The following is a 26,463-nucleotide window of genomic DNA, read 5'->3' on the forward strand; positions in this document are numbered from 1 at the left end:
CTCAGCCTCCCTTCTGATAACCTGGTCCTCGTACCGTTCAGTGGCTTCTGATAATCCCTCTGCTTCCAGAGGCCATTCCCACCTAAATAATCTTCTGAATAAGAACCTCTGTATCCTGCTTAATAGGAATTGAACATAAGGTACAGCTAAAACATGGTTGGTTGTTAAGGAGGTGATTTTCTGTTGTAATTTGTAAATGTATGCTGGGTTCTGCTAGATCTTTATTATCAAGACCTGAATGTAGCTGGAAAAATGCTTCATAATTTCTCTGTCATTATAGAGGATAAGTGACCTCAGGGTATTCAAGTCAGGAAAATTCTGTGAAACATAACTGGCAAAATGATGCCCAGAATAATTTTCAATTTCAATTTCTATTTCTATTCATCCATTTGGTAGGCAGTTGATATTGCAGTTTAAAAAGTGTATAAAAATAGTCCTCCAACTGTAAAAAAGTTATGGTGATGGATTCTACTGTCTTAGGGCTGGTGTAACTCAGGTGTAACTGGAATAGTTGAAATCCAAGCAGTTTGTTGATTATAATTTTTTTTTTTCCTCCTCTCTTCTTTTTAACCAAACTATGGGAGACTGAAGATGCTTACAACTTGGCTTTCACTACTGAGTCATGGTCATTTTTCATTGTAGTCAATATTTGTGCTTTCTGTTTGCTTTGTGAAGTTGTGAGGCAGCAAAATAGTCCTTACCAGATAACTGAATTTTAGATGACTTTCTAGTCAGTCATTATTTGTATCTTCTGAGTTCCATCAGATTTCTCTTTAATCTTTGTGCATGGCAATGCAATGTTTGGGTTACAAGACTGCAAACTAAATGTTTTTATTTTAACAAATATTTTACTTGAATTTACAATGACATGTTTGCATTTTGTGTTTCTAAATCCATAACTTGCTCGAATTCCCAGCAGGTAACCTCTTCAAAGTTCCTCTATAAATCTATATCACTTGAAGATCTGGTCTTTATCAGATTATAGCAAATTTATCTTCCTGTTTTCAGAGATGGATTCCCTGCTGCCTTCTCTTTAGTAATCATCTACGTCTGTGCAGTTCTGTCTTCAGCCCTCAATATCCAGCATCCATGAGGGCAGAAAAATGTAATTTTTGTAGTACTTTCCGTTTCTGTATCTTTAAGGTCTGTTTGAATTTCTCCATTAAAATATCAGAACTAGCAATCTTTGCTCCAGGAGGAGGGGCTCTAAAAAGAAAATTTAACAGCACGTTGGAAGAGTCATGAAAAAGCTCTGTGGTCTAGCCATACTGAAGGCTGTCAAGTTAAATGAGTGTAAATACTGCTTCTCTGTAAATGACAGAAAAACAGTGTGAATCATGATCTGCAGTTTGGATTCTAAAACATCCAATGAACTTTAAACAAAAAATAATGACATGCAAGCACTCAGGAATACTGGCTTTCAGTTCAGGTCACTAAAATTTGTGATGCTGTATGATTTACTTGCCATGCATTTGGATCACTGGTGGGTAGCTGAGAAACTGTCACACATCCTGGAAGTTTTAAGACTTGTGTTTTATCTGGAAGATCTCATTTGGACATCACATGCAGTTACCTTTGTTAAATAGTCTGAATCAGCTATTGTCAGAAGAGAAGCAAAGTGAACTGATATATGTGACCATCCACACAGCATAGTTAGTCAAGAAAGGCAAATGAATGCAGCAAAGATTTTAGTACACAGCTGCATAATGAAATCCTCTTAGTTAGTTTAACAAACACCAACAAACAAGGAATACAAATGAAGACTGGATAGACTACAATTCCATTTCTAACTTTGGATGAAATGTAACTCTGTGATGAGTAATAAAGCAAACTGATGTACCTGAGAAAATTGTTTAGATAGAACAGCTGCCATGGTATGCTGTGTTGAAAATGATAATGCCAAGTATAACATTATCTCAGATTATTTTATCAAAAATAATGAATGATTTGGATTAATTGAGAACAGCTGATGCTAAAATGAGTGTTGTCTCCCATTGTCACTTTATGCATTCCTCCCGTCTACACCTAGGAGGTTAATACCTCGCAGTTACTGTTTAACACCTGTACTCCATTTGTCAAGCTATTTGTTGAATTTTGTTGAAATTGTTTATTATAATATTCTTTTAAGTGTTTAGAGGAAAGACCTGTTAAACCTTACATTCTATGGACTGTAAACAAAAGTAACATGGAAATTCAGAAAGATGAAACAGCTGTTGAAAATTGCATTGAGGTCCCAGGTGATTTAGGGTAATTGATAATGAGTGAGCAAATAAAGTTGGGAGAAATGGTGGAGTGAGAACTTCTGGGTGGTTTTTTTTTTCCTGCATGTGTGCTGGTTTGCTAAAATTCACTAAGTTTATTTTATTTTAAAATGGACGCAGAAATATTTTTCATTATTCGTTTCTATGGTGTATGCAAAATCCCTAGAACTCTTGATGTTACAGGTGATAGAGATTAATTAGAATCAATACTGTATTGGTTTGCATGTATTTGGGGTAGGCTTGGTGTACAAATATTTTAGTGATGAATTTTAAAAGAACTTAAAATTGTATTATGACATAATATACATTTGTATTTTCATGAACATCAATGTTATTTTTGTTCTTGAAGTTCTGTTGTGTTATTCATAGAGAAGTCATTGAGGTTTTTAACGCTGTATTTATTTGTACTTAATATTTAAGGTTACGCACACTGCCCTATTCCATTTTTGTGCATTGGTGACAAACAAAATGAGATGCAGTCATTTTTGGAGAATCAGCTAGGAGAATCTGCTTTACTTTAATATAACCCTTAGTAATATCCCCTTCTCATCTCCCCTCTCTGATGAGAAATTAGAATCAGTTATAATCAGTCTTAGACAAACGAGAGAGTATATGGGGACTGTTGCACTTGAAGAACATTGAGTAATTTACAGCTGAAAGAACAGTTGCGTTAGATACTATCTGGTAGCTTACAACTAAGCAAAAGGTTGCATTAAGTAATTTGGAAATGCTTTTAAGAATCAACCTGTAAGTTTAGAGTGTATCCATTAAGTGTTTCAGAGGCACAACTGATAGCTAACGAACATCCGTGCGTATCCAGCGGTAAGTATTACTGATCCAATGGTATCCAGCCCGTATTTGCACGGCTCTGTGTGAGCAGATCCTTTTTGAATTCCATCACGTATTTTTGTAGGTCACAGCATGACCTACATGTTGCCGTTTTCTTGGAATACGCAGTCAGTGTCGGTGATCTGCAGGGTAGCCTGTGCTAGGTGAACTCAATGAAGATGTAAGCCTTGTCCGTGGAAATTGATTTGAAATTATATACAATGGCTTAATGCCCATTAAAATCTCTCTGAAACTACCGTAAGATATTTTTCTGGTTTCAGATGCAGCCTTAATGGAAATCCGTGTGTTCAAGACAGTATCCCAAATCTCTTATAAGTGCAACCTTTTAATTTTTTTTTTGTACTTTGCCACGTCAGGTGTGAACCAGCGTCTCAGCTGGGTTTAGTGGGTGGTGTTTCATGTTTACACTTTTGCCAGCTCAGAATCCAACCCATAACCTGCTTACATGGGAGGAGAATGCAGCTTCCCTGATCAATACTAGCTGGCGCTTCCAGTTTTAAAGCAGCACAGTTCAGCTAAAAATCATTCTGTAAATTTCAGGGGTCGTTTTTAAATAGTAAACTGTAAGGATAAATTCTACGTTTAGCATGAGTTTCACTTTATCCTGATTGTTTATTTGTCGAGTGCTGTTCTTCCCATTATTGGTAGAGCTACTTAAGTCAGTGTGTATGGTGTAATGTGGTATGTTTTTGTTTGATTTGTTTTGTTTAGAGGGCAGGGAATGACAGTTAGGCATCTCTCAGCTGATCGATGCCACTGATGGAAAAGAAGATTTCTAATGTTACCTGCTGAAAGTCCTGTTTCGGACCGTTGTTAGAGAGCTCACGGACTCTAGGGATGTTGAAGGAACCTGTCTTTGAACATATGATAGAAGGGCGAGAATCACTGCAATTCAGAAATGAAAAAGACCAACTCTGGTCATAGTGTATTCATAAGTGAATAATCTTGAGTGTTTTTAGTGAATGGTGCTTGTAAAGTTTTGATTTTTAAAGGTATTTTGACTCTTAAAAGATGGATAGAAATGACTATTGGGATATTCACATACGTGTTTACATTTCTGCTGAAAAGCTGATGTGAAGAGACAAACCGTAATTTATGTTGGCTGAGTTTTTGCTGAGCTTCCCTGGTAATGGGAATGTTCAGGTTCTTTTCCCAGAACATGGAAGGAAAGGGCAAAAGGGATACTGGATACGGGAAATTAGAGCAATGTGTACATGAGGTTCTGCAAGGCCTCAACAGTGATACAGTGGGAGAAGAAAATACGTATTTTGAAGTTGTATTGAACTGCAAGCTGATACAAAACTGCGGGAAGGTGGTGATCTGGTTGGAGGTGAGGTGTCCAGAAACGGAAACGATTCGTCGCGGAGATCTGCATTATTAAAAGCGAATGTGGGAGGCCAGAGTGCAGATTTTTCTTACTTGTTCTAACATGGGTATCTACCTTTATTGGCTGTAGCAAGGAGCTGAACTAAAAATGACAAAAGCTTTCACAAGTTTAACCCTCTTACTTTCAATAGAAAAAATACTTAAATATCTGACAATATTTAGTAGTGAACGTAAACTGTCCTCCTCTGATACCTGTAAGACAATGGATAGTCACGGTTATGACCTTAGAAAGAGAGAAAAGGAAGAGTTTCCAGGAGAAAGATACGAGGCATGAACTTTCCCCTCACTGTTTGTTGTTTTCTTGTTTATATGCATTTCAATTAAATAAAATATGTTTTTTCTGACTTGTTAAGAAAGGAGAAGCCTGATACTATAAACTCTGGGAACTTCAATGTTTCTCTTTCAGGCTGTTCGTGTTGTTTCTGGCAGTGGTTGAGTGTGACCTTACTTGCATAAAATACGTTTACAAAAACTCCTTTTTAGTAAACTAAGAATGGGCCTCGAATAATGCTCAAAGTACAAAACCGCTGAAATGTTTTCTTAGATCCCCATCTTGCAATCAGCCGGGCAGGTTGATAGAGTTCATAGTTTCCTGGCAATCCTGCCGTTCTTAAACAGTGTGTCTAATCTGTGTCCATATGCTTCTCATGCTGAAAAATATAGATTCTGGAGAATTTCTGTTTCTTTTCAGGATAGGGCAGGATTTAGTATTTTCACTGGTGTGCATTGTGTTATGGCGATTTCTAGGATATGATTGTATGAAAAAGAGACATGATGTTTTAGCCACAGAGTACTAAAATATTGGTTTAACAAATCCCCTCAGCTTTGCTGCGTATAACAATAATGCTTCTGTCCCCTTTCGACTGTTTCCATGGAGCTGCCAGCAGCTCGGATAGAGGTTTTTGGCTCATGTTTTAGAGCAAGAGCCAATGGTAATTTTAGCATGAGCGGCCTGGCGGCACCGGATTCATCCTGTATTCCTTGTGCAGAGCCCCAGATTCGAGGGATATTGTGAGTTAAGTTCTGAAGGTATTTTAATATTCCTGAAAGTTATCATGATATTGATTAAAAATCTAACTACAATACTACGATTTTTGTACCAGCAAAATCAGCAGGTGCTTAGACTTTGTTCTGAAGAGCTGTTTGCCACCATTTGGTGGAATAAAACACACGTAAACCACTAGCATGTGAAATTTGCCATGTTCTGACTATAGAAGGAAATACAGAACGGAGTTGTATAAATGCTGCAAATATTTGCAGGAAGTCTGAGCTGAGTTTTTGGGTTGATCTTGGGATGCTAAATTATGATTTCATACTAAAAGAATACAAATCATACTTTTAATAACAATTTTCATTAATCATGTATTCTGTTACGTGACATAACACACACAGCATGGAATGGAACAATTAGGGCTTGATTTTTTTTTTCTGAAACAATGCAAAGCGCAGGTGAAACCTGGTAAATAAAAGCCAGACCAAAGACTTAATTTTGGGTTTATTCGAATCCCTCTAGCAAAATAAGACAGGCTTTGGAGAGATAGGGAATTGTGTATGGTCAGTGTTCCCCTTGTAGCTAACGGAATTGTTGCAGTGTTGGGAATTGGCTTATGTGGAAATGTTATTTCCTAAAAATAATGCTTAAGACCAGGTCAACGAACAAGCATGAATCCAGTCTAGTTACTGGGATGAAATTTTCAGCAGGTAAGCACTGGAGCTACTCCTCTTATTTCCAAGGGAGTTTCACCGTTTTGTGGGAGTAGAAAATATCTCTCTCAAAATTGTTGCAAATTTTTGGCAGAGATGGTGAAGCAAACAAAGGCCACAAGGATTTGCTGAGGATGAAGAACCTTCACACTGGTATTTGCATTAGTTTTCTTGATTTGCATTAAGTACCTGCAAACTCAGGGAGGAACTACTGCAGGCTACAGTTTTGTTTGACCGAAGCTTGCAGAAGAAGTTGTCTTTTTGTCTGACATAGGAGTGGATATGAATTTGTATCCCTGAACCGCCATCGAACTTCTCTAATTGATGGAAAGTCACAACAGCTTGATTTGGGATTTTGACTTGCCGTGTTCTGAAGCTCAGGTTCTGGAGTCAGTGTTGGGATCTAGAGCCAGGGTGCCTGAATCAGCAGTCTTGATTTGGAAAAACCCCTGATGTTAGGGTTACCTAACCTGAATCCCAGCAGCCTTGTCTGGTGAAGAGTTGGGTCAATGGAGTTCCAAATTGGTGTGTTAATCATTATCTTGGCAGGAGTTGAAATGCTGGGTCTGAGGCCTGAAGGAAACAAGATTAGAGTTTCTGCTTGTTGACATAGCTAAATCCACTTCACAGGGAAACAAATGTCACCCTCTCCTTGGGCAGAGCCAAGTGTCTGATAGCAGGGCTTTGGGAGCAGTGCATGTGTGACTTGTGGTCCCTATCTCCTCTTGACCTCAGAAAGCAGAAAACTAGAGTATAACTGAAATTGAGGTATGACCCTTAGAGCGAGCTCAAATGGGGTGAGACCTTTCCTGGGAGCACGAAGAATAAAAGTCCCTTTTTTTAATTGCAATTTCAGATATAAGCAACTTGTTCAGTGGTGGTAAAATGACATGACCGTGTGACAAGTTCCTCTTTAGTAGAACATAGATGATTACACAAATGAGACAGTTCAAGAATTCCTGATAGTCCCTCCCTAATATTTTAGGTGCTATGTTATCCTCAGAAACTTCCTCCTGGGACTTTGCGGATTTCAGAGACTGAATCAGAGGATTCAGAGAATGGAAAGTGGATTCATCTGCTCTGTTACAGGTGATCGGTGGATCCCTTAAAACAGACAGAAGGTATAAACTAGTGCTTGTACCAACATCCTTCCTGAAGTATTTTTTTCTTTGCGGTGGAGACTTCTGAGAAAGGTGAATGTCACTGAAATACGGGGAGTAGGTAAGCGTACTTGGTTGCATGTGCCCTGTTTATCATAGTTGATGAAACAGGTTAATATTAACAGTTCACTGAGCTATTAACTTTTAAATACTGTTGAGTAGTGATTGTCAGTCGTGCTGAACTGCACAGTGTTTGCTCATGTTTCTATTGTCCTCTCATGCACAGAGGACTGACCCCTCCACTCTGGAAATCCTGAGTCCTTGACACTTTTTCCTTTTTGATAAGCCTCACAGCATCAAGTGTACTAGTATAACTAGTGTGCAGATTGGCATTGAGCACCTCACTCTGTTGCTACAGAGGGAGCATCAACACTTGCAGCAATGCCGGTGAGGTTCTGAGCCGCAGCCTGCGTTCAGTGAGACCACAACATCCAGACTTGGCAAGGGACTGGCCCAACAATAGCTTATGGAGGCAGAGCCCTTTGCAGAGCTAGAACGCGGTGGTGATTTGGTTACGAAATGTATGTTCGGTGATACTGCACGCTGGAATCCAGCCTGACAAGGGTTTGCAGCTTCTTCAGTCCGCTATCCTTGTCCGTGAAGGAAGCAAGCCTTCCTTGCAGCTCTGTAGATCAGCTTGAGAATGGAAGTTGGGGAAGAGCGGCTGCTGTCTATTACGATTTTTTTTCTTTACACTGTAGAAGCTGTTCTGCCAAACAACTAGTTAATATCAGATTTGGTAAATAAATCTTCACAAAACTCACAGGTGTTATGAACAGAAGTAACCCTTTTGCCACAGTTTTCAACAACATTTAATTAGTGCTTGGTTTGATGGAGTTGCTTGGTTTTGACACAGCTGTTTCATTTTTAAATGTGACAGTATATAAATGAAAATAGTATTCTCAACAATGATGCATTGATTTCACAATAGCAGGGCAATTTAATAAGACAGTTTCAATATTTCCAAAAGAGAAATATCAAAGTTTCCATTTCTTCTCTGCTAGGCAGGGAAATTATTAATTTTCAGGATTTTCCACACTACAGAAATTATGAATTGTTAAAAATCAGCTCTAGATTTTGAGACTGTATTGAAATCTACTTAAATTTGACCTCTTTTCTTCCCTCTCACCATCCTGCAGGACCCTCTAATTTTTTTAATGCTGAGAAGGGAAGAGATTTAGAAATTACACAGAGCGGATTTATCTTACAGTATTAATCATGATCTGGTCTAGAATTTCATGCCTTCAGACTCGATAGGGTCAGTAGAATTTTAGGGACAGATGCAGCCCTCTGGTTAATAGGGTTATATTGTGAACTTCTGGGGCTCTGCGAAGATCTGGATGTGTTGTGCGGATAATTGCATTTTCTTTACTGATGATGCTGGTGATTTTTGGGGGACAAAGTAGTAAATAATGCTGACCAAGAAAATAAAGCATAGCATTGTAGGAGTTACTCAGCAGAGAAGAGAGTTGGGTACTTGTGCCCGTCTTCAGTACATATCTAGAGCAGACAATACCTGTGCAACAAAGTGGACTGTTCAGTTATGTTTTACTTTAAACCTGATTTCATATTTAAACTTTAATTGGGCTAAATGATGCTGCTTTGGATCTCTCTTAGGAGAGGAAATTAAGATGTATTATTGTGAATAATCTGAATGCTGGTTAGCACTGCTGAAGTGTTCGTAGTTAAAACAGAGGTTTGAGTTCTCAGCCTCTCACTGCTCACCCGTCACTACAGCATACTGGTATGTGTGTGGCATTGTTCAAAGAGCAACAAAAAACATTAGTTTATTCATTCACCAAGATGGAAGGCAGTATGGCTGATTAAGATTCTAAGAGTAAATAGAATCCTGTTTCATTATTTTTTCCTGAGTCCCCAGGCTCAGCTCTAAGTACATCTTATGAATTCACCTACCCTGAGACATAATGGTCTCCTACTTTCTGCTCCTGTTGCAGTCAACGGCAAAGTTCCTTTTACTTTAGCACTGTACAGACATACTGGTAAAGCAGCATTGTCCCGTCCCACATCCCAAACCAGCTTCCTCGGGGCTATAGAAGGGGTTGAGGCAGAGGGATTGTGGGGCCCGGTATCTCTTTTTATTGGAAACTGATTCCCTATAAGAAAAGAGTTGTCTTGGAATCCCAGGGAATTCCCAAAACAAAGCCAGTCTTTTTCAACTGAGTTGAGAAAGAAACTGTAAGTCCCAGAGGTGTCTGTTTGTTGTAATCTCGTTGCTTTTGTTTCATTCTGTTAAAGTGGAAAGTTAGTTTTGTGCTAATAGATTAAAAATGAGATTGGTTATATTCTTCCATTGTTCTGATTTTTGGCTTCTCTGAGATCATGTTTTGCAGATTGTTTCTCTTGTTTTTCAAAAGGGCTGTAGGCAAAAGTGATGGGAGTACAACTTTTTTTTTTTTTTTTTCTGGTTGTTTATTAGGCTGGTACAGTTCTTCTGAGTCGCGAGTTGCCAGTGGAATTCTCCTGTGTTGCCTGTGGACGTGACAGTTTAAACCTGAGGTCAACAGGAAGAGTAAAGTATGTCCTCATCTCACAGAGGATAATGTGCCCAAGATTATTTCCTTGGGGCTAGAAGGAGCTTGAGACTACTGTTTTAAAGACTTCTTTGAGCTGATGTGGGATTGTTCTGCCACGGGAAGCAGCACACCGTTATCCGCACGCTCCGTGCTTGTCGTACTATGAGACCAATATTTGCTTCAGACCTCTGGGGGTGTGAATATAAATAGACCTCTCCTACCTGCCTATATCATGCAGGTAAACTTGAACTGATCTTAAAAAACAAAAAAAAAAACCCCACCAACAAACAAACCTTGAGATTCAAATGTGCCTTTTCATACAGTAGCAGTTCTGATTAAGTTCAAGTGTAGCCATGATCTCTTGCTAATAAATACTCCACAGCCTATTAGCAATGTGTTACTACTTCTCATAAAAAGTGTGGCAAATTCTTCAGTGAATTCATTTAGATTTTCATTCAGCATACATCTCAAAAGAAATGTGTGCAGCTGTTATTTCAGAATTTACTGGATGGATTTTCTGGGGAGAGGGGAAAAATAGAATCTTTCCTTGTGAGCTCCAGACTGAATTTATTATGATTTAGGAATGGGTTTAATCTTGCCATTTTGGATGGAAATCTGCACATCGGATTTTTTTTTTTTTTTTTTTAAGCACTCTTTTGCTTAACCAGAGGTTTTCATGGCTACAAGGGATCCAACAATAATTCCTACAGATTGTACTGACACTTACTGGTAGAGGGCAAAGCTGATAGGAGAATCTCCAGCTGCTGTTGTACTTGGCAGTCATTAATCGTAAATTCTTCTGCTGGTCTTTTTGCTTACAGACATCTGACAGATGCTTCTTGCAATCTTTAAATAGTTGCATTGCCAAATAAACTACCAGGTTTTGAAACAGTTACTAGAGTTCTCTGATTCCCACAATCTGGGAATGCATGGTGTTTTTAATTTCCTTGAGTTGATAGGTCTAATGGCATCAGCACTCTTTGTAGAGAGGTCTATGTACCAAAGGCTGCATCCCACTGAAGTCAAGGGAATACGTTGGAAGGGACCTTAAAGATCATCTAGTTCCAAACCCCTACCATGGACAAGGACACCTTCCCCTAGATCAGATTGCTGAAAGCCTCACGTAACCTGGCCTTGAACACTTGCAAGGATGCGGCAGCCACAGCTTCTCTGGACAACCTATTCCAGTGCTTCACCACCCTCCGAGTGAAGAATTTCTTCCTTAGATCTAATTGAAATCTGTCCTCTTTCAGTTTAAAGCTGTTGCCCCTTGTCCTGTCATGTGTATTAGTAGAAGTTTCTGTTATCTCAGTGCTACAGCATATCACCTCTGCCTCTCGAATGGCTTTGTATACGCGTGCTAAACCTGTGTTTTACATCTGCAGAGAAAAAAACGTAAATGCCTATTTGATTAGCTGTTAGGGAGTAAATTACCCTTTTGTAGAAGACTGAGAATGTGTTTTTTGCAGCTCATTCTGGATTTTTCTTTTACTGTGTTCTTTTCTTAACTCGAGTGTGCATGCTATGTTGCTGTTTGATGTGCATCTGCTGCTTTTTCAGTCTGCGCTGCCCGTATGCAGTGGCTGTTTGGGTAGCACCGCAGCATTCCATCTGCAGGGTTGTGGTATCTGTAATTATCTGTTTTTATTCTTTCAATCCTAAACATCCAAGGTATCTCATTCCTGGATGAAAACATTCATCTTTTATGAACAGCTCCTAGGCTCTGGGAGGCTGTCCTGACAGTGGCTCATTGCATGATGAGATGCGGCGTCGGTGACTGTGGGGCTGCCCTTGGTGCTGTGTGCCAGCTGCAGTGGTTATTGAAACGTGCTGGTTGTGAGGGCAGCCTCAGCTGGCGAGAGCCTGATTTTTTTCCAAGCCAGTGCTAAATCAGACCTGTATGTGCTGTGTCACATGATACGTGACAAGAACAAGCCATTTCTATTAACTGCTTTCCAGAGCCCTTTTTTCTGTCTCAGTCATCTGCACCTACAGCAGGCTCAGCTCTGATGTACTGTTTCAGTCCTCCTGGTGAAACAGTCTTTGTGTAACTGGCATGATCAGATCCTTTGTTACCAGCATCGAATATGAGGCACTGTGGGAAATGTGGGTGAGATCCTACTCTCATTTGTAGTTGTATGCGTACAATGCAATGCCAAGATTTCAGAGGTATTGTAACTGGGAGCAGCGTAGGAAGCCCTGGGTGATATAGGACAGTGTTTTCAGGATAGCAGGATCAGTATGGAGAGGAGAAGTGAATCTGTTTTGTTCAGTTTACAATTACAGTCTTTGCTGAGGATTGTGCTATCGTCTCAAAGGATGTGTGTCATTTCTGCAGGTTTTGAGGATGTGGTAGGAGTGTCAGAGTGACTGTGTGAACATGAACATGGCACCATCTCAATTCCTGGTCAGCGTTTAGACACATAGACAGAGACATTTTTAGAGAGCTTATTAAATCCATGTTTATTTTGCAAGTAGATGGAATAACTCTTTGTCAGAGGCTGTCAGTCAGTGCAAATAACCAAGACAAATACTAACAAAAACCAAACAAACATTAGGTCTATGGGACAGAGGGACACTCTTGTTCTTAGTGATATGGAAAAACCCCTTGGCTTCCTGATCTGCCTATCTTGGTGATGTGCTTGGGTTTAATCTTACTGTCACTTTGGCTTAGAACAGAATTTTCCCCAAAAGATTCAGTCAGTGGAAACTATTCGTAGAATTTTTATGCATTGCCTTGGGAATGGCAAAGGGAACAACTTCTAGTCTGATAGAGGCTTTTGCATGTTGTTAGTTCTCTGCTTCTGCAGGTACCCAGAAGATGCTGGTGAGGACTTCAGCACTTTGTTTCTCTTCCTGGTGACAGATTGTAACTGTGTTGTTACACAAGTCTTTTGAGTTTGGCACAGGATCTTGGGTGGGAATCCAGAGTTGGGAAGGGTAAGAGGAAGATGTTGTTTGTTGGTAGACCCTTGAGACTAAAGTGCCTGCTTTGTGGTTACCTCAGATTGCAAGGCTTGGATTAAATGACCTGTCCTTTCTAGTCCTGTAGTCTCAACAGCAGCAGTCCTTATGGTAAACTCCGATGTTCATCGCATGGTGCCCCTTTCTGAGAACAGGAAAAGGGTGTACATGGAATCTCCACTAGTACGCCAGACTTATATACAGAAGCCTGATTGTGCCGGGACCTCCCTTGCAGGTTTTCAGACAAGGATTGCAGTGTTTGGAGAAGTGAGCTATCTCTTGTGTTCTGTAACCATGTGAGCTGTCGTGCTGCAGTGTCCACTAACAAATAATAGTATGTCTTATTTCTCACAGGCCTTCCAAAGCGGCTGAGTCCAGGACCTTAAGGAATGTCACACATTAGTTGCTGAACTAACTGGCACTGAAAGGAACAGAAAAACATGGCAGTGCGTATTTGAAATAATTAAACACGTGGACTCACTGATAAGAAACCATGTCAAAAAAAGGACGTAGCAAGGGCGAAAAGCCTGAGGCACTGATTGTTGCCCTACAGGCTGCCAATGAGGAGCTCAGGACCAAGCTAACAGACATTCAAATTGAGCTGCATCAGGAGAAATCTAAGGTGAGTGAGGGTTTGGTTTTAAATAATAGTGTATGTGCTGAAGGAGAGAAACACATGGAAAAATAGTATCACAGAAATCAACAGATGCAACGCAACTCTTTCCTAGAACAGTGGTCTGATTCTTTCCCCGTGTACAATGTTTTTTACTGTGGATGTCCTGTTACTTCCATCTAAAAGACTCCTTTTTACTGAGGTACAAGTTTAAGAAGCCTCTGGCCCTCAAATAGAGCAATGTGTCTTTTGTAATGTCTTTAGCCGTATTCCAGTTAGTAGGTTTCATCCTATCCACTTAGTGTTTGGAAATTGTGTAGTGTTGCTGTTTTTTAAATGGCCGATATTTCAGCAAGACATGCCTTGTTTCAAAATTGAGTGAAGTATGCCTTAAATGTATAGCATGACATTCCATGTCAGCCCTTGTAATCCACCTGCAGTGCAGCGGACTGCATTGTGTGCAATAGGGTATGCATGCATCGTTTAAAGCTTGTTCAGGTACCAAGGATCTGCCCGAGTTACAGTCTCAGGTCTGTAAAGTTAGGCTAAAGCCAGCTGAGGATCACGCACGCAGGGTATAGCCCTGGCTGTGTAGTATAGACTCACCTGTGAAGGTCTGAGCTGCCTCCCATGTACTTGGTGCAACTTGGTGGCTGTGTGCTGCAGCTTCAGGCCTCCATCTTCTGCTGAACTTTCCGCTCTCTGCGTTGTCTATGCTACAGCAGCCCTTGCGAAACACAATATCTCTTTGCACTACTACAGCTTTTGTAGCGTGTAAAAAGGTGATGGGCTGGGTTTTACCCAAGTGTAAAATACTGGCTGTTGTTTTACATCTACTCTGCACGTACCCTGCCCACGTTCTATTAAAATCCTTGCAAGCAGCATCAATTTTCCCACAGATGATGCTGAAGTGTCTTTGCAAAGAAGTGTACTTTTTGCTCTCCACAGTGTTGCTCTCTCTTCATTTATAGAGATGTTTCTAGCAGCAAGCATAATTCATCTGTGTTTTACAGTCAGAAGACAGCTTTCGTGCAATAAAATCTTACATGATAAGTGCTAAAGTTCCCTGAACATGGGTGAGATTAAGGCAGTCGTCAGGTTTAGCCGTGTGTTCTTTATGAGCAGTGAAGATAACAAGTATCTGTTTAATAGCTCCTGGTGATTCTTATGAAGTGGACTGGAGGCAGTGCTACCTTCAGCCAGGCATCCCCCACCTGCAGTCTGGTGGAAGCCGCATTTTCAAAGGATGATGCCTAGTGATATATTGTTTTTTCCAAATGGAATATAATTTAAGTCCATCAACCTGGCTTTTTGAGTTCTTCAGAGATAAGCATATATCCTGGGCAAATAAACCTCAAATGACTTGCCTCTAGCTTCCAAACCTGAATAACCACAAATCCTTCAGCCTCTAAGAGGTCTTTTTGGTAACTTCTTTCGTTTAGAGACAGATGTCCATGCCAATATGTCAAGATTAATCATACTGGTAGTCTCAGGCCACTATTAGGCAGTATAGTGCAAGTTGGTTTGTGTAATTTAAAAGAAGCTAAATGAAAGCAGGAATAGCCAGTTCTGTGTTATATGATGTTCTGAGGATCTCTGGGGGCATGATCCCTTTGCCTACCAGTGAGATTTATAGCCATTAATTTGCAACCTTTTAAAATAGACAAGATTTACAATCTGCAACAAAGCAGACATCATCACTTTTTCAAACTCATTCTGCATCTTTTGCTTTCATAGATGGTTGGTGGCAGTCTTGGGAAGCAAAAATGTTTTTTGATTCTTTTGTTTTCTGTGCAAGCTTTGGCATTTATGTGTTGCACACAGGCAAGACTTAGTTATTCTCTTAAGGAGCCACAGGCTGGCTGCCAGTAAACTGATGACCCAGGGAGCTTCTGTAATGCTTTCCGCTATATCTGAGTCTTGCTGCTTTTGTTATCACTGCAGCTATGGAATTCCAATATGGAAGTTGCCAGTGCAGATTTTTGTTACTAGATACCACTTCAAGGGTGGCCCAAAATAATGAGAGTTAGGAGAGTAGGAAAGTCTTGAAAACAAAACCAAGAAAAGCTTATCTGAAATATATTTAAATGTGCTTCACTAACACTGGAAAGGAAGGAGGCATGACATGAACAAAATCATGAAATTGCTTGCATGCTTCAGTACTTCTTGGGATGCCCATCCATAGGTGCTCTGGTCCATTCCTATGACTAAACCGGGCTAAGTGCTCAATGTATTAAAGAAATTGTCGTCATAGAGTAGTGGGAGACTAAAAACTACAGTCTCAGGAAGTAGATCACACTTCTGAATGGTTCTGCACTTTGAATTGAGAGGAGCAGACATCATTGCAGACTTTGTTTTAATATGGAATTCAGATTTTAGCTCTTTCCTCCTTTTACCGTAGACATAAGCAGGTTCAGATTGGATATCTTGGTACAACCTCATCTGTAAAATCAGGTTAGAAATAGGATGCCAAACTGGGCAGTCACACTCAACGTCAGAAGGAGCCTTAAGAAAGTGTTCATCCCACGAAGGGGTCAAACAAATAGGATCTTTGGACTTTTCCCATCTCTACTAGCAATAAATTCACTCTACTAATGAATCCAAAGCAGGTAGAAACCTCTGGGCCATTGTGGTCTTTTATTGAACAGGTCTCTCTTCTTTCACTTCAGATGTAGTAATCTTTTTCCCACAAGGCCTTCATTCACTTTCCCTTTCTTCCCATCAGAATGGTACATCTACAAGTCAGCCTAAAATCTGATGGTGTTCCAGTTTAATAACTAGGCAGCCTGGAAGCTAATAGCCATAAACCCAGGGATCCCAAAGCTTAGCTAGGGTTGTCCTCAGGCCTTCCCTGGGTCTGCATCATGCCATTGTGGATATCCAAACTACTTTGTTGGAAGTTTAGATGTATCTTTCTATGTCATGCCAGAATGGATCACTTACACTAATTGCACCTTGTTTTGAAGTGCATTCAACCCCCTTTATAATAAACAGGAAGAGATATGTTACAAGGAAGAAAGAGGGCATCAGGCTCATTTTTAGTTATGAGTATTCAAAATCAAGGATGAACCTGGAATGAAAAAGGATTGAAGGCAAACCAAAAACTTGTTCTAAGGACTTGGGTTTTAGGGGGCTAAGGTTATGTGCAGCCTTCTTTTCAGAAGTGATCTATATAATAAAGACATTTTAATATCTCGCATGAATTGTACAGATGTAATTAAGAGACTGCTTTTTAGTCCCTGGATGCAAAATCTTCTTGTTGCGTATGACGTGTGTTATTGCATATAGTTATTGCATCAATAGCCTCTGAAGTCCTCCAGAGAAGTCAGTGGCAGTTGCAAGTGCTGACTCCCTTTAAAAAAAACCATGTATATTGAATACTTTGCTTTGAAAAGTTTTTGTGCATCCTAGAGCCCTGTGGAGGGAGTTCTAGGAGAATCTTTCAGATTTATTTTCCATGGAGCCTTCTGAGGAAGATGCCTCTCATTTTTAGAGTCTGTTACTTGTCAGAATGATTTTGGTGTTGGAAACTGAAGTAAAAGTATGCTTTTGAACTCTTCTAATGGCTTATTTTGGGAAAAGTGTATCTGAAATAGGATGAGGATAGCATGAGAGGAAAAAGAAGAGAAGTCAATCAGCTCTGCATGTAGCCAATAGCACTTCTTACCTTCACTCAGTCCTCTCCAAGTAATCAATTAGGCCTGCGGGCTAGACCACCAGTGTCTCTTGGAGGGCTTTCAGATGACCTGCTACTATATTTATTTATATTGATTCTTTTTTCCTCTGTTTTTTTTTTTCTGAAAGATTTTCTCACTCTTCCTTGTTTTTTGTGGTCTTTATTTAAAAACAAATTAACAAGGAAGTTCCTATCATCTTTGAAACCCCATTCTTTTTCACTGCAAATAACAAACCTACCAGGTTTGCTTTGAACTGAAACCACTCCTTATTTGTTGTTTTCCTTTGGTGTAGGTTCGCACAGGTTGATACTGTGGAATTGCTCAGAGGTGTGAAGTTGCACCTAGAGATGTATTAGTGTAAGTGTACTGAGAACTGGTGGTTTGCTCTGAGACTTTGATTCCAAAGCTATGGACAAAGTACTTTTAAAACTGTTGTTAAAGAAGAGTAGCAGAGGATATAGTTTAAGTAAAGCTAGCTGCTCCATACGCCTAATAACCAGTGAAGCATGCTTTTTTGTAGATATGTGTCTAAGAAGTGACTGTAATTGCCCATTAAAGCTCTATGTATGGGTAAGAACATCTGTAAAAGATGAAGTCTTTCCTGGACTTTCAGACTTGCACCTTACCTCAGTTGGGATCACGTAGAGGCAAGCACTGCTCTCATCTCATTGACTGCCCATAGTCACGAAGGTTGTAGGAGCCTTGCGATTTCTGAGCCCTCTAATTTTCTGGTGAATTTGACTGATGTGTTAAAAAGTTATTAGACAAATGCACGCGTATACGCAGAGTCTTATTTCCTAAGGAAATATTGAAAATACATGTAGTGTCCCTGTGTGAGGCAAGACACCTGGAGAATATGGGGTTGTTTTGGCTTGAGTAAGGCCAGTGTGAAATCTATGTGAATGCCCCAGGAGTTGGCCCATAATTTGTTCTAGGAGAGTGGAAGGTCATCTAGGATCTGCAGCAGGGTCTTCCTCAATTTGACATGGCTGTGTGTCTGGGTGGGCTTGTTTTGATAACATTATGTTGGTAGCAGGTGACTTTCTTTTATCTAAACACAGGTTGCTAAACTTGAAAGAGAGAAGACTCAAGAAACTAAGCGTATCCGTGAGGTGGAGCAGCGCAAGCAGACTGTGCAGATCACGGAGCTGAAAGCCAAGCTCCATGAGGAGAAAATGAAGGAGCTGCAGGCCGTGAGGGAGAACCTCATCAAACAGCATGAGCAGGAGATGACGCGGATGGTGAAAGTCCGAGACAGCGAAATCCAGCGGCTCAAGTCAGCGCTGTGCGCGCTGCGGGATGGGAGCAGTGATAAAGTAAGGACAGCGCTGACTATCGAGGCTCGGGAAGAGGCCAGAAAACAGTTCGACTCTGAGCGCCTTAAGCTTCTGCAGGAAATTACTGAACTGAAGTCTGCCAAAAAGCAGGTAGATGAGGCCCTTAACAATATGATCCAAGCCGATAAGATCAAGGCCGGGGATCTTCGGAGCGAGCATCAGTCCCACCAGGAAGCCATTTCCAAGATCAAATGGGAGAGTGAAAGGGATATTCGCCGCCTGGTCAGTAACCGAAACAGTGCATGTGTTCTCTTACGCTGTAGGGAGTTTGCCTCTGCTGCCTTTTGGCTTTCATGAATAACAGAACTCTGCAATGCACCTCAATTTGCAGAAGTATTGATCACTTCTCATTGTCATTTCTTAGCAGTAAATGTTCCACATATTTTATCTTTAGCAACTGCTAAAAGGCTTTTTGAAGGCTATTTACTCAAATAAGAACCTTGAACAAGGCCAGAATTACTTTTTTCTTACTTACACAAGTGGTTTCCAAATCCATTGTATTGCTATGGGAGTGGAGGAAGTTACATCAGAGTGACATCTAGTTAATGAAGATCAGAATGTAGCTGGACTCATTTGAAAAATATTTTTGGGAGGATCTCAGCAAGCTTAGAAAGCTGCAAGACCAGAAAGTATCTTTGGCAGCCTCAGGCAAAATTTAACATTGATATAACTTTTGTTTTCAGGGAATGATTCATATCGTTCCCAGCTACTAGTACCTTTATTCTGCCAGAGTGATTTGCAAATTCTGGCTCACCAAATCTTCTTGAGCTCTGTGATGTTAGCAGCTTTATACCAATTCTCATGGTTGCAAGGTTTGTATGGGCTGATCTTATTCTAAGTTTTAATCTAAAATTTTTCTCTCAGCTATCATTCTTAAAGTTGCTGTGAGGTGATAGAAGAGGCACTTCTTTTTGTCTTGGATAGTCCTGGGATATTAAACAGAAATGAAGTAACAATAAAATGAATGGCCTTGAGTTTGCACTCAGCAAATGATAATCAGATTTAAGAAATACTGTGTCTGCATAGATCTTCTGTTTGTGAGAATCGGACCGTAACTTCTACTGTCTCAGCTAACGTAGCTCCATTTGCACGAGCAGGAGCTAGGCTAAACTCTTTTGAGTTTGTCAAAGTCTGTGCTTATTTTTCACTAGTATAAATAACTGGCCAAAATGCAGTGTGAAAGGTTGAACTCTTAATCCCATTATCCATTAGCACATCACACCATGCTTATAGTTCCTGGGCTTCGCTCTGTGTAAGGCTGGTGAATGCCAACGTACGGTTCTGGCTGAAGCCTCAAAGTGCATTGTTTTACAAGCCTGATGCAGTATGATATAGCAGATTTAAGTGGTGAACACCACTATTAAGTAAATCGTGTACTATTAGATTGCAGAAGGCTGAAATGCTGTTGTCTCTACACGGTAATATTGTTGTTCTGGTGTTTCTCTCATTCAGATGGACGAGATCAAAGCTAAAGACAGGATCATATTTTCCTTGGAGAAAGAACTGGAGACACAGACAGGCTATGTGCAGAAGCTGCAGCTGCAGAAGGAAGCTCTGGATGAACAGCTCTTCTTGGTGAAGGAGGCAGAGTGTAACATGAGCAGTCCCAAGAGAGAGATTCCAGGAAGGGCCGGAGATGGTTCAGAGCACTGCAGCAGCCCTGTACGCAGGTTTTACTGGCCTCTGCAGAACAGAAACACGACTGTTCCTCTTGCTTAAATATTTTCTCAAGCCCTGTGAAAACATCCCCACTCTTACTCATTGCAGAGGAGCTATGTCCATAGATTCTTCAGAGAGAATGCTAGGGGAACAAAGCTTAAAAGGCTGTTTCTTCAGTTGCTCTTTTTACAAATATAAAATATCTTAAATACTTAATACCCCTTTGAAAGAATCATTCTGTGAACGTAACTACCTGGATAGCATGCATCCTCAAAAACAAATGGAATTGGGAAGATGGGCATGGAAAAGGCTGGGGCAGGAATCCAGGAGGCTATTGGGAGATCCTCCTCTGTCTTATTCTCCACACGCGCAGCCCTTGCTGTCATTCACAAGCCGTGCAACTCACTGGTTGTGTGACTAAATATATGATGTTTACACAACAAACGTGTGTGTATACATAGAATGGTTAGGTTACCCACATATTTATGCATGTACAAATGAGGAATAAGAAAGGAAGTCTCTAAGGTCCCTTCCAACCCAAACCATTCTATGATACTGAAAGAGATGTCCTTACTTTTTCACCTGATACAGTGGCTAAGCAAATAGAAGCAATGTATAGGAGAAAGCAATAAAAATTAGAATCTTTTAGCTTTTTGCTTTTTCTTCCTCATCATAAAAATCAACATCTGTTTGGTTGTTGTCTCTTTATTTTTTTAAACTGAAAATATTCAATAAAGTATCCCCCAAACCAGATACTTTCTTACAAAAATATATATATTTTTGCCAGCATATTCATACTGTAAAAATCCATAAATACGATTTGTTGATAATGACAGCTTAAGTTGACTGGTGTGTGGTTTTTGAGGATTCTTCTCCCAAGCACGTATTTTGAAAAGAATCAGTAACTGTATTTTGTTGTTGCCAGGACTTGCGCAGAAACCAGAAGAGGATAGCAGAGTTGAATGCCACAATCCGGAAGCTGGAAGATAGGAACACGTTGCTTGTTGATGAACGAAATGAACTGGTGCGTGAAGTTTGCGCTGTCAAACGGAGGAGGTCAGGAGCCATGGGGAAAGGCAAAGAGAGGAGTATCAAAGGATGATAGACAGTCATGAGTATGCCTTTTTCATCCATCAGGCTAGCCATTCAGGAAACTGAGGATGATTTTTATCCTAGAATTAAACAGTAATTTCATTGAAGTTATACGAGTACAAAATCACAACAAAAGTTGAGGCAGAGGCTTGTAGATTTCTATATGAATGCTTATGTTCCCTCCTTGACCTTTTGAACATAGAGCAGTGTATGGTGATACTTATCTTGTAAAAGAAATATTGTCTGTAGTCTGAGTATTTGACTAGGTTGAGAACAGTTGAGAACAGTATCTTTCCCATAGATAAAGCCATCTTTCAGAAACAGATATACAGAATTATGCTTTGAGATTTAGATCACTTTGGCATTTTACTGGGACAGTAGTCCCAACAGGGAAGTAACAAAAATACTTCTAACAAAAGAGGGAGAAAAAATATCTTTTATTTGGATTGTTTACAATTATTAATTGCTGTTATCAATCCAGTTGAAGCGTGTCCGAGAAGCTGAGAAACAATGTAAACCTCTTCTGGAAAAGAACAAGTGCCTCACGAAGAGAAACGATGAACTTATGCAGTCTTTGCAGCGCATGGAAGATAAACTCAAAGCAGTCACTAAAGAAAATATAGAAATGGTTGGTACTGAAGAGCAAAATGAGGATTACTGTATGATCTATGTCTGTTATGGTGGCCACATCTGCACAGTGTATGCATGTATATACATAGAGAAAATGTGTTGTGTATAGTGTGTAATACCATAGATAAGATATAGCCATGCTTAAATCTGTATATAATAGCCTTACATACTGTAACATTGTGTATTATGCATACGTGTGCAATATATTTAAGTGAATGCATAATCACAGTCTTTAATACTCTCCTAAAAATTAGAATTTTGAGTTTCAGTTGTTTTTTAAAAAAGAAGAGAAAAAACAATAGTTGTATCATTAACGCCTATCCCAGGGGCTATTTTGCATCTAGAACTCAAAAAGCAAGCTGTTAAGAGCAATGTTTTCAGCCAGCATGATGTTGATCTTTGAATGTCCATGCCCTGTTAGGGCTAATGATGGCAAAGGAGAGTTCTGGCCTGCCACTAAGCTCGTACAATCTTTCCATAAAACATATGCATGGTAGGCGGATGTGGGAAAGGGAGAATGGTGGTGTTACAAATTTGGCTACGTTTATAAATTTCACATATCAGGGCTATATGAAGCAGGATCAAATCAGTTATCTCTGTAGATCATTCAAATGGAATTGCCCTGATTATCAGTCAGAATCCAGTCCCTACACATGCACTAATGTTGCTTTGGCATTAATAAAAAATAAAGGCGGTGGAAGTTTTGGGTTGCCAGATGTAAACTGGCAGGCTGAGAAGACTTCCCCTACTAAGTATGTTTCTGTGTGTTGTCTCTGGCTTGCAGTAGCCACTGTGCTCATCTTGAGCAGGCAGATTGTTCTGCAATGGATGCAGCTTTCCTGCTGATTAGGATGAGACAGTCAGATTCACTTTCTTGTCTTAGAGAAAAAAGGCTTTAGTGTTACAAGGTTAATCCACTTTAAGACTCTGCAATTCACCCATGCTAAGATGACAGATAAACTTGTTGCAGGTGTCACGGGTCAGAATTCTTTGTCTACAGCTGTGCTAGTACAGATCACAGCTGGTCACAGCCCGTTGGGCTCTCCCACAGCAAAGAGAAGGAACGAGGGAATCTGCATGCATTAGACATCAGTGGGCAGCACCACTGGTGCGTGTATGTGCACACAGCACATATGTTCTAACTTAGCTCCCTGATGTCTGCTCTTTGCAGTATAGATGCCCAAATTATGGAAGTTAGCAAGCTGTGGGTGGGTAGAGTAATTCTCACGGGCTGTAGCCATCTCTCTCCCACATTTGCTCAGGAGCAGGCAGGATGTAGACTTCTAGTTAAAATAGATCTGGTACCACATTTTTTGCCCTTCCTCTTCTTCCGACTGGATGCATGTCTTTCGTATGACTAAAGCATGTCCGTTTCCTCACTGTGTTTGGCCATATGATGAGTATCGGCAAGGGCATGGGGTCACGGGAGGAGATACTGTTTGCATACTCACTGGACAGGTAAGGTGCTCAACTGTATTTGCCACATGTTGGGGCATCTTGGTGCGTGGCAAAGGATGAGCTATGGTATATGACCTTTAAGGGCTGCTGTAGAGGCTATATTGCCACACAGTAACTAAATAGATAAAGCTTTGTTTTTCTGGTTGAAGAACTCAGCCTTGCTGTGTTGCTTTGTGGTTAAGAAGTACTAATGGGTATTAATAAAGTTCTAAAAATGATATATCTGAAGCTACATGGGCTGTACAGCTTAAATGAAAGACAATATCTAATTTTTAACTGAAAGGTCATATTTTTGTCTTTCAATTGCTAGATCTTATTTTCTCTTTTTCTTTTTCTTACCACAGAGAGAAAAAATGACGTCACATCCTCCTCTAAAGAAATTAAGATCTCTCAATGACCTGGATCAGGCTAATGAGGAGCAAGAAACTGAATTCTTAAAGCTTCAGGTCATAGAACAACAGAACATAATTGATGAATTAACAAGGGTATGTCCAGAGCACAAGGAAGTAAAGAATGATTCCTGTGTACAGTTCACCACTGATAGTATTTCTTCTTACAACTAGAGGTCTGAGGGTTAATATCTTATCTTACTTTTAACACCTGCACATTTTTTGGTGTAGGTGCACATGGGTGCAGTTTAACTGAATTTCTAGTGAGGCATCAGCCCCTACAACTCAAAAGCATAACTCTTCTGTGTGATTCAAGCTCTAGAAAGGAACACAGACTAAGAACCATAGACCCTGGGAAGATATCTATATGTTCACAAGGCAGGGCTGTGCCAAGCTGTTTACCATTATAACTAAGCTACTGTTGAAGTTTCCTTAACAAGAGGCAGGCACACAGTGTGGTATCATGTGCTGGAAAAGCGTGTGCTGCTAGACAGTGGTTCACTAGCTCTTCTGTCATTTAATACTGACCGTCTCTTTTTCACCTGACTTTGCATTGCGATGTTGAGGGAGAGGAGAAAGAGACTCCAAAACAGGCTGTAGCCTCTGCTGAGACATTGCTAGGAGTGGTAAGATCAACACTACCGTCGTTTAATGACTGAGACAGAGGCAGCATCTCGTCTGCAGGGAAGGCAGAGGCCCACTCATACAAAGCCCGAGCCAGCCTGCTGCAACAGGCCTCCCAGTGATTTTAGCAGGAAACCCATCAGCACCTGTCATTTCACAGCCTGTCAAGGCAACTGCACAGTAAGGTGGTTCTTTTTTTTCAGATATCCCGTCTTCCCTTCTTCAAGTGGTTTTCAGCTGACACACATGCAGGTTTGGGATATGAATCCTTCCTTCCACCTAGAATCAGATTCCTGTTTGAATGTATGAACAGGGAGTCAGTGGAAGCAAAATTATTTATTTCCTCTGTAGGTTTGGCCTTCTACAGCTGCAAACAAGAGGAGAGAGTAACTTTTTAATCTTATTTTCCAGGACAGGGAGAAACTCATTCGTCGCAGAAAGCATAAAAGAAGCTCAAAGCCAATTAAGGTAAGAGGAAAAAATGTTTTCATCTTACAAAAATACTAGTAGACTCTGTAGGAAGACACACTTTAGCAATCTGATTAAAGAGAGCTTTGTGGATTGTAACAATCTCCTTTAGTGATTTGGTTTATAAACACCTTAGTGACTGTGGGAGAGCTTTTTAAGCCCATTTTGAAATTCAGTTAAGGGTGCGTAGCTATTTTATTTTCAGTAAAATGAAGCGTTCCCACCCGCTCTGAAATAGTAATGATCTTCCTTCCATCTGGCTTCTATAAATATTGGTCTCAAGGTCTGTTATGCTAAGATGTGTTTACATTTCCAGAGACCTTCCTATCTCTCTTCTGCTATCTATTTTTCACAGCACATATGGGCTAAAACAAAATCCTTGTGCATCTTCAAGAGGAAGTTTCTGCCTGAGAAACTGTGTCATTCTCTCCTGCTCAGTTCCACAGGCCTTTGGCTACCCCTTGTATTACCTTGAACTGGGTCAAGTCCAAAGCTGGTATAATTTACAACAGTTTTAGAGCTGAGTAGTCAGTGATTCAAATAGCTCCTTTATCAGCTAGATGTGAAGAATGACTTTGCAACAGCTGCATCCCACCTCCAGAAAGCAGAAATACTGCGTAGGAAACAGATCTTGGTTGCTCTTTGTCCTCCTAGAACATGCCTTTAGTATGTCAACCATGTTCTGTGAAGGTAATGCAACACTTTCCTACAAACAGAGAATTTCAGACCAGAAAATCCAAGATGTGTCAGCACACTGTTTCTATATGGGTTTTGAAGCAATGCACAGTGGACAGAGAGTGGGAGACAAGGTCTAAAAAGTATTTTCATCAGTCAACTTTATTTCTAAGCCAGAGGTTATAACATGGGAGCATATGACTGTTGTCTTGACTTGGAAAAACAAGGAACAAAAATGATAACGTATGCACAAGGTTATTAACATCTTTGGTCCATGTTTTTTATGGGAGTCAAATTCCAGGTTTAGAAGGCTGTAACCTGTCAGCAAAAGTGAAAAATGTTGCACAGCAGAAGTGCATCTTAAATGCTGGTCGATCAGTGTGGCTGCAGAATTATTCATAAGCCGAGTATTTAAATGCTCAGATCTGTACCCTGAAACCAAGCCTGCATGGTTAAGCCTCTGTACCTTCGTAGGATATGACTGACAGTTTTCATTTGATATAATTCAGTTATTGAGGTTGGAGATAGTGAGGTGTCAGACATACAACCAAACTGTGGTGTGAGCAATCTCCTACAACGTGTGGCAGTTACGATGGTACTGTGCGTGAGCGTGTGCTTACTGTGCGTAAGTACGATAGTAAGTGTGAGGTAAAAGTTCCTTCATGCAGATTTTGTATTAGCATGGCTTTCACTCAGTTGCTCCAACAGCAATATCAGTGAGAGAAGCACTGAGGTATTAAAAATATCAGCAGTGTCTGTGAGTGAAGGAGGGTTCCCTATTCTGCCCACGTTTCCAGCTCTTTATGGTGTTTGCACACCAGTCTGCATGTTGATAGATGTCTTCTGAACAGCTTTGGGGTTAACAAAAGATTCTGCCTTCCTGCAAGAGCAGAGACTTTTCCTTTAGCATGTTGCTGCTCCCATTATGTTTTCCAAGTTTTAGACTGAGCCAGGTCCTCAGCTTAGAAAAATTAATCAGCAAA

General features: G+C 40.3%; 1 protein-coding gene across 2 annotated transcripts in view; it reads left to right on the top strand.

Annotated features, from left to right (window-relative positions):
- Positions 1-13,351: 13,351 nt before the first annotated feature.
- The window catches only part of JAKMIP2 (janus kinase and microtubule interacting protein 2), a 29,916-nt gene continuing 16,804 nt past the window's right edge, over positions 13,352-26,463 (top strand). For both annotated transcript variants that reach the window (XM_009988242.2, XM_009988243.1), the window contains exons 1-7: positions 13,352-13,480; positions 18,210-18,707; positions 19,938-20,147; positions 21,070-21,168; positions 21,718-21,864; positions 23,669-23,809; positions 24,749-24,805. In XM_009988242.2, coding sequence (XP_009986544.1) covers positions 13,352-13,480; positions 18,210-18,707; positions 19,938-20,147; positions 21,070-21,168; positions 21,718-21,864; positions 23,669-23,809; positions 24,749-24,805 — 1,281 coding nt within the window. The remainder of the gene's footprint in view (positions 13,481-18,209; positions 18,708-19,937; positions 20,148-21,069; positions 21,169-21,717; positions 21,865-23,668; positions 23,810-24,748; positions 24,806-26,463) is intronic.

The sequence above is a fragment of the Tauraco erythrolophus genome, chromosome 16 (genome assembly GCF_009769465.1).
Source record: "Tauraco erythrolophus isolate bTauEry1 chromosome 16, bTauEry1.pri, whole genome shotgun sequence".
NCBI classification, from domain to species: domain Eukaryota; kingdom Metazoa; phylum Chordata; class Aves; order Musophagiformes; family Musophagidae; genus Tauraco; species Tauraco erythrolophus.